We start from the raw sequence: 8878 nt of genomic DNA on the forward strand, positions 1-8878 counted from the left end.
ACTAACAGTTGCTACCACACGCCAATCCAACAGCTTGAGCCGAACCTATAACAGGGCATCCTACTGTCCTGGAATTCACCATATTCACCATCTCCGGTTCATAATCATTCTGCCCCTTAAGATAGCACAAACAATAATCAGTCAATTGGCCTCAGGTGAGCTCATCAGTAGTGGCTGTACAGCGGCCCACCTCCAGGAGTGGGTGCTGTCGGCCCACTTCATCCGGCTAATCCCTCCCACTTTCAACATTACAACTAACTAACTACTAACCTTAACCTTTATCCTAACCCTAAAGGTAACTGTTACCGTTACCCTTATTCAAACCTTAACTGGAACCTTAACAAGCTGTTGGATATCAAGAGATTGTTTGTTGATAGTGTGCCAATCTGTAGATCATCAGTATGGGACTATCCAAAAAAAGTGTGACTGAAAAAGAGTTTGAATTCTTACAATTCAACGTTCTAGTTCAATGGGTCTGTATCAGCTCACGGTGATATATCAGACATCAACCCACCTCCTGATACAAATGTTTATTTCTAAAACATACATTACAACTTGATTGAAGCAAGGGACACGTGCAGCATGAGAGGATCCATGTTCATATCAGGTTCAAAACAAGAGAGAAGTCACAGAGAGAAGTCACAGAGAGAACCAAAAGACGTCAAAGAAACTGCTGTACTGGGTACACTTTATTTACAAGCGAAACAAAAGCCAGTCAGTGGTGGGTGCAATTGGAACATTCCAGAGCCTGTTTGGAAGCTCTATAACCGCCAGAGGCAACTGACAGGTGAGGGGGATAGGGTCATAGGTCTTCAAGGAGAAAGGAAGGACACCATTGTAACCAAGTGATCCTTCTAATCCCCTGAATCGTCCCTGGATAAATCTCCTCCTCAGCTCCCAGTGAACTCAGGTGACCTTGTGTAGCCTAGTCAGTGTGACATGTTGTGTTGTCCTAAACCGGCTGACTTAGTGGACGTCTCTCCGATTTCTTCTCTCCAGTTTCAGCCTCTTCAGCCCTGTAAAGAGTGATACATAGCTGCAATACGTTTGCCATGTGTTCCTATGTAAGTACAACATGATGTTTTTCCCTGTGTCCCGCCTGGGGCTGTTTGTCCCCCCGGGCGGGCTAGGTGATTATGCAGCCTCCCTTCTCAGGCTTATAGGGGTTCTTATCATCTGGTACTCCTGTTATCAGGAGGTCGGTACAAGACGCAGCCTCACACCAGTCCATGGTGTCCTTGGATGTCTTGGACACCTAAAAGAAACGGAGAGGGGTCAATAGAAGCATTCTAATTCAGTTCAATGGGACTGTATCAGTGCACGGTGATGCCTTTGTAATGCTACAGAGCTTCTCTTTATGGACCCATTGGTTTTACGTACAGGCTCCCTGGGTGTCGAGACTTCTTTCTTCAGCTGTTCCAGCTCCATCTTAAGGATGTCAATGTCTGACATATCCCGAGCCATCTTTCCCTGAGAAGGAAGGAGGGGGAGAGGATCAGTGAGAGAGGGCACACAAAATAAACATCAAACATTCACCACGCTATAACAAGTAACTCTTATCTTGTTGCTCGTCAGTAAAGATCCAAATGAATCTAAATCCTTCTGGATTTGTGAATGAATTCACTTATTGCACAGATCGGCATACTTGTTTGATATTCTTGTATCAGTCTTCAACAACGCGCTTTAGTGGGTTGAACCCAGACCTTAATCTTTACCTTTCAAATCCATATAATTCCTCTTTCTTAAGAATGTCATGTGTGGTAAAATAACTGTAGGATGTCACAGCAAGCTAAAGAATGTTGCGGGACAGGATTACCCAATAAGACCACACCCTATACATTGTGTAGCTTTGTATGGCTAGTCGCCAGGAATTCTACTCTAATAATATCTTGTTTTTAAGTAGAGTTGATCTCTACACAGTAAAAGACATGTCAGGTCAGGGATGGGCAACTTTGATGGGGTGGGGGCCACAAAAAAACTGAACTGATCATGAGGGGCCGCAGTGGCTCGCTGGTCACTTGACAGCAGAGAGACATTTTTTAAGTTGTAGAGTTAATTTCCTGCAATTCTACACATTTTGCCATGGGGATGTGAGAATACCCTGACTGAGTTCCAAAATATATACAGTACATATTATATTTTTGGGGGAGGGAAATGAATCCGCTGGCCTACAAAATGGGAGCCTTAGACATCCGTGTATGAACAACCCCAATGAACTATTGACATGTCTGTTTCCATGGCCTTGTGCTTGTTGACTCTTCCCTATCCTAAAAGAATCTGTCATACAACTGAACTTTGGAAATAAAAAGGCTACGTGGTTGGTGTTCTTTTTTGGGTACTACTTCAGTCCTACCTTCTACCAACACGCTGTGCCTACATAATCAGGCAACCAGCCAAACCCAAAACGAGCATTTATGTCACATGAACAATTATAACAGGTAAGGAAGCCACTGTGACAGTGGGTTGTGCAAACAACAGATTTATTACATTGTGACTTCTGGACACACTGAGGAAACACACACTGCATTCATCCATTTATTTCTGTCCCAAAAAGGCCATTGATATGGCCTATGAGTCTAGAAAGAGACCTCTGAGTTACGTCTAACAATAGTGAAAACAACTCAGAGTAGTCAATTATACAAACACATCGATTAATTGATCCTATTTGAATTTTGATAAAAATACATAAAATGTAGTAGTATGGCTTTGTTGACTTCCGTCAATAAAAAAAATCCATCCCTCAATAAAAAAATGGAAAAAGACGTTCTAAATGCATGCATTTAACTGAGTGAATTGCTCAGTTGAGCTAGAATCTCCCTGAACACTGGTCCAGGCTAATGGCCAAGACTGAAGTTAGTCGCTACATCCTCTCCTCGGGCCGACACTCACCTATTGGTTGTGGGGACAGTCGATGCAGGGAAAGTGTAGTCACTCGCCCTCTATGGGAACGCAGTGTTCGGGGTGTCCAACTGGATCACCCTGTTCCTCAACTCTCCTCTTCAGGATGTTCTCCAGATGGCACGATGACAGATTGAGAGGAGACTCTTGTACAGACCCCCCCCCACCCCCGTTCCTAATCAGATTAGTCTATTATAATTAGCTGCGCCAAATGTCAACCTCAAATCACAAATTACCTTTGAGTATCACAGGAGGACATAGAGAGAGAGTATCAGCTCCAGCCAAATGCTCCCAAACCACAGGTCCTGGATCAGCTCTCACAATGCCAATCCTGACCTTTATCATGGGGTTTCAAAGTTTAAACTGGCCCTAGATCTGTGCTGATTATGAGCAACTTCCACTCTCACCTGGGTCACTCTCAGAGGTCGAAACGGGAGAAAAAAGTTTGAAATGGAACACGGATATGAGCATTCTGATTGACCAGGAAATCATTTTAAAACTGTCCACTTACAGACCTTGTGATGGATTGAATTGGGGGGGGGTTAATAAGAACATTTACGGTATAAGACCTATACAGTATAACAAAGTAACAAAGACTTATTGTTTAATTGTCAGGCATCTTATGAGTTGGTTTCTAGGCAAGCCCCATTCAAACTTTTCTAAATCCTTCAGGACTTCACTTGCTCAAACAATTCCAATCCCTCACATGTTTTGCCTCTTAACAGTGACCTTGCTGGTCGTCTGCTTCCCATTTGGTATCTGGCCCCACGTCATCTCTTATTAAAGGAGCAATCTCAGACAGATAGAGATGTAGGATTGATGAATACAGATGTAGTATCTTAATTTGATCAGTCTTTTGTTGTTGAGAATTTTCCTGCACAGCCGGAAATGCAAACTTATAGTGTATTCAATGTTAAAAAAAGGCTTCTAAAGTTTATAATTTTCACTTTAAAATGTCCGACTTGATTTGCCCTAACGGAAATTGTATCAACCACTCTTATTTTCTTGCTGTAGCAAACTGGCTCAAATGAAGATCCTGCATCTGTAGGGCTGGAGAAATGTAACAATGTCACATGTATAGATGGTATTTTCTTGATCTATTTTATCAAAAATTAATCTTTTAACCATGTTTTGAAGCTTACAATAATTTAGTTAAAAATCTAATATTTGGGATTATGATGGAGAAAGACAGTTGAACTAATCTCATGAGGCATTTATTATTGATATTCTTCAAAAATCAATGGCTATATATCAACAATCCAAAATTGTGTATCAATCCCAGATTGCCCCACACCAACCGTTTTAGCCCAGAGACAGAACGCTTCCTGAGTCAAATCCTCCCAATCCCATTTCAGAGTCTTGTCCGTCTTAATCCATTAGATTAATGACTGAACCCTGTAACTTCCTCTTGTATGTGTTTGTGTGTGTGGGGGGAGGGGTAAACTAAAATAGAATATTGCGTGACCACTGTGTTACAATACACATTGCAGCTGACAAGCTGACATACACACACAAGAAGACACCGGACACACACATATACACAGCTTTTTTCCAATGAAATTTTAGGACTTTTGGGGGTATTTTTTTGGGGGCGTAAAAATATTTTAAACCTAACCCTAACCATACCCCTTAACCTAATCCTTACCCAAACCTGTGTGGGTCTTGTTTGCATGGGGAGGTGTAAGGTTACAAGCTGTGGGTTTACAAGCTGAGGAAAATACTCAAGGACTTCTTTTAAAAAAAAACGTTACAAAATGTATAATTATACATATAAATATGTACATGTAATAATAATATGTATGATTTATACAAATGTTTATTAAAACAACATTAGGCTGACATTAACATTAACTTAATTAACATTAACTTTTTGAATAATTGTAATATGTATGTATTTCTGTACTAAAGTTTTTAAAGAAAATAAAAGGGTTATAAGAAAATGTTATGTACCTTCCTCCTGACCCCCCCCCCCCCCCACCCCCCACCCCAAGTATTGTGTGTGTGTGTGTCTTGGTTGCATAAGGAAGTGTCACGTTACAAGCTATGGGTTTACAAGCAGAGGAAAATACTAAAGGACTTCTTTCTAATAAAAAAATTAATAATTAAAAATATAAATATTTATTGGCAAAAGTGTTGTGTAATAATAATATGTATGTGTAATAAAGATATGTATGATCTATATAAAGGTTTAGTAAAAAATATATAATAAAAACATTAGGGTTAATGTTTAATGTTGCAGAGTAAACATTTTGATAACTGTAATATGTCTGCATTTCTGTACTAAAGATTTTAAAGAAAATAAAAGGTTTGAAAGAAAATGTAATTTATACCTTTAATGAAATCTCTCTCTCTCTCTAAGAGTGCTTGGTGTCACGGGTTGTGTGTAGAGAAACAAAGAAACAAACAACGAACCATAACATAAGAGGTGCTACATGCACTAACTCAAAAACAAGATCCCACAAAAACCCAGTGGGGAAAAAGGCTGCCTAAATATAATCCCCAATCAGAGACAACGATAAACAGCTGCCTCTGATTGGGAACCATACCAGGCCAACATAGACATAAAACAACCTAGATAACCCACCCTAGTCACACCCTGACCTAACCAACATAGAGAATAAAAGGCTCTCTATGGCCAGGGCGTGACAGTAATGCTCTTTCTCTGTAAACAAAATAAGAACAGACTTTCAGCATGCTTATAGAGAAGGGCACTCAACACTGACACAAATGACGGATGATTGGTTGAAAGAAAGTGATAAGACGATTGTGGGACCTGTACTGTTAGATTTCAGTGCAGCCTTTGATATTATTGACCATAACCTGTTGTTGAAAAAACATATGTGTTATGGCCTTTCAACCTCTGCCATATCGTGGATTCAGAGCTATCTAATAGAACTCAAAGGGTTTTCTTTAATGGAAGCTTTTCTAATGCCAAACATGTAAAGTGTGGTGTACTGCAGGGCAGCTCTCTAGTCCCTCTACTCTTTTCTATTTTTACCTATGACCTGCCACTGGCATTAAACAAAGCATGTGTGTTCATATATGCTGATGATTCAACCATATACGCATCAGCAACCACAGCTAATGAAGTCAGTGAAACCCTTAACGAAGAGTTGCAGTCTGTTTTGAAATGGGTGACCAGTAATAAACTGGTCCTGAACATCTCTAAAACTTAGAGCATTTTATTTGGTATAAATCATTCCTTAAATTCTAGACCTCAGCTGAATCTGGTAATGAATGTTGTGGCTGTTGAGCAAGTTGAGGAGACTAAATTACTTGGTGTTACCTTAGATTGTAAACTGTCATGGTCAAAACATATAGATTCAATGGTTGTAAAGATAGGGAGAGGTCTGTCCGTAGTAAAGAGATGCTGTGATTTTTGACACCACACTCCAAAAATGCAAGTCCTGCAGGCTCTAGTTTTGTCTAATCTTGATTGTCTAGTCGTGTGGTCCAGTGGTGCAAGGAAACATCTAGTTAAGCTGCAGCTGGCCCAGAACAGAGTGGCACGTTTTGCTCTTCATTGTAATCAGAGGGCTGATATTAATACTATACATGCCTGTCTCTTGGCTAAGAGTTGAGGAGAGACTGACTGCATCACTTCTTTTGATAAGAAACATTGTGTTGGAAATCGCAAAATGTTTGCATAGGCAACTTACACACAGCTCTGACACACACACTTACGCGACTGGCATGCCACCAGGGGTCTTTTTACAGACCCCAAATCCAGAACAAATTCAAGAAAACGTACAGTATTATATAGTGCACTTATTGCATGGAACTTCCTTCCATCTCATACTGCTCAAATAAACAGCAAACCTGGTTTCAAAACACTGATAAAGCAACACCTCACAACACCTCTCCCCTATTTGACCTAGATAGTTTGTGTGTATGCATTGATATGTAGGCTACGTGTGCCTTTAAAAAAAATGTATGTAGTTCTGTCCTTGAGATGGTCTTGTCTATTGATGTTCTGTATTGTGTCATGTTTTATGTTTTGTGTGGACCCCAGGAAGAGCAGCTGCTGCTTTTGCAACAGCTAATGGGGATCCTAATAAAATACCAAATACCAGAGGTATGGACTCGAGTCACATGACTTGGACTCGAGTCACAAATATGATGACTTGCAACTCAACTTTGACTTTAACACCAATGACTTGTGATTTGACTTGGACTTGAGCCTTACGACTCGACCTGACTTGATTCCCTCCCCAAGCCCAAGTCATTTAAATTATGCTATTTAAAAAAGTGTGCAGTGCATCAACTCTTCATTTAACGGATTACAGTTTGAAACGGACAGCAGCCAATAAAACTGTGCCAGCTGAGAAAAAGTGTGTGGCAGTACAGAGGAACGTCAGCGGGTGAATTCAGATGGAGCCCTTGAAAAGATGATACCCGGATATAAAGACGATGCTGTATCAACAAAAAACAGATGCAACTTGCAAAACATGCGAGAAGAAAATTGCAGACGGATGTGCAACAATTTCCAATTATGATCGACATTTGAAGCTGCACAAAGAACGGTAAGTTGTGGATAATATCGCCGACAGCTATATATTTTATTACTTTACTAGTGTATCATGTAGGCTAACTTAATGTTAAATCAATGAGCCTCCACACAGTCAGTGCGGGAACGTGATCATTGCAACCAAGAGTGAGCTACAACTGGCGAGGCAGTTGGTAGCCTAAATCCTGCCTGATGTTACTGCTGTTCCTAAACCCACTGACATACGTTACAGGCTGACTACAAATACATTTAGAAATCTATATTATTCAATTATTGCACCCACACTGCTCGCATGCGCCAACGAGCGTCTGCATTGCCAATGGCTAAAATAGAAGTCAGTTCTATTTCTGATGCAGATCGCTGGTGCAAGTCCTGCCTCTCCCATCTCATTGGTTTATAGAAGCAGGTACTAAAGACGAAATAGACCGGTGGCGGTAATGAATGTAATTTATGAAAGTTGCAATTCGGTTGACAGTTTTATGTGTGGATTAATTGTCGAAGTAGAGGACCTTGTGCATTTCAGGTACAATAACTCAATGTTCATATCCCAGGACAAATTAGCTAGCAAGTGCAAGCTAACTAGCTAAATTGCCATAAACGTTTCATGCTTTTCGACCTGTCCCCAAATTAATGTCATTGGTTCAGAGTTTGTTTTGATATTTTAACCTGCGTATCGTGATCGCTTTTGGTGTAGGGGGACAAAATACATTTATGCACGATGGTGCACGCGCGCAGCCGGTTTGGGTTCCGTATAAGACGGCAGAATCTATTGTCTACAAACAGTATGAATAAAGACCTTGGGGGTGTAAAAAGTATCTGTTAAGGCCAGCAGTAAGGGGTATATCTTTAAGATTACAATAACCCTTTCAATAATGGTGTGAGGCATCGGGATTATTTTGGGGGGGATTTTGGGGGGATCCACCGGACATTCCACGGACATCCCCGGATGCCCCCCCGGATGCCCCCCTTGAGGTTAAAGGTAAAGGTTTGGGATTTTATTAGGATTTTATTAGGATCAGCAATAAAGGGTATATCTTGCCCACCCTGAGAACTCTTTTTATACGGGTAAAGGTTAAACAGGTTTAAAACTGTTGTTTCAAAGACAATTTGGGGTGCCCCTTGTGTACATATTGGCCCCTTGTGTGTTAGGACCACCTAGATTAACAACGTGTTGACCATTACATCTGGATAGCTGAGAACTCTTTTTTTGTGTGTAAAACAGTTGCTTCAAAGACACTACATCCCAAGAACCAAGCGCTCTTGTGTAGAGAAAGAGATAGAAACAGTTTGGGGAGACAGAGAAAGACAGATTTCATTAAAAGAAAATGTAATTTACCTTTAAAACCCTTTATTTTCTTCAAAATTCTTAGTACAGAAATGCATACATATTACAATTATTAAAACATTTACTGTGCAATGTTAAACTATAACCTTAATGTTTTTACTAAACCTTTTATATAAAAATCATACACA

General features: G+C 40.3%; 1 protein-coding gene across 1 annotated transcript; it reads right to left on the minus strand.

The window, feature by feature from the left end:
• Nucleotides 1-515: 515 nt before the first annotated feature.
• LOC112258534 (guanine nucleotide-binding protein G(I)/G(S)/G(O) subunit gamma-T2-like) lies at nt 516-3053 on the minus strand. Its single transcript, XM_024432957.2, has 3 exons — nt 2890-3053; nt 1381-1470; nt 516-1255 (listed from the first exon to the last, which is right to left on the minus strand). Exons 2-3 carry the CDS (start codon nt 1462-1464, stop codon nt 1127-1129), a joined length of 213 nt encoding a protein of 70 aa, XP_024288725.1. The 5' UTR covers nt 1465-1470; nt 2890-3053; the 3' UTR covers nt 516-1126.
• Nucleotides 3054-8878: the final 5825 nt, after the last annotated feature.

Source organism: Oncorhynchus tshawytscha, linkage group LG09 (assembly GCF_018296145.1).
Source record: "Oncorhynchus tshawytscha isolate Ot180627B linkage group LG09, Otsh_v2.0, whole genome shotgun sequence".
In the NCBI taxonomy this organism is placed as follows: Eukaryota; Metazoa; Chordata; class Actinopteri; order Salmoniformes; family Salmonidae; genus Oncorhynchus; species Oncorhynchus tshawytscha.

Bases quoted from the DNA above. Each gene is read 5' to 3' on its own strand.
- LOC112258534 (XM_024432957.2), bottom strand. From the start codon at position 1,464: ATGGCTCGGGATATGTCAGACATTGACATCCTTAAGATGGAGCTGGAA. The intron at 1,256-1,380 runs GTACGTAAAACC...CGTTTCTTTTAG, and splicing joins TCTCGACACCCAGGGAGCCT to GTGTCCAAGACATCCAAGGA.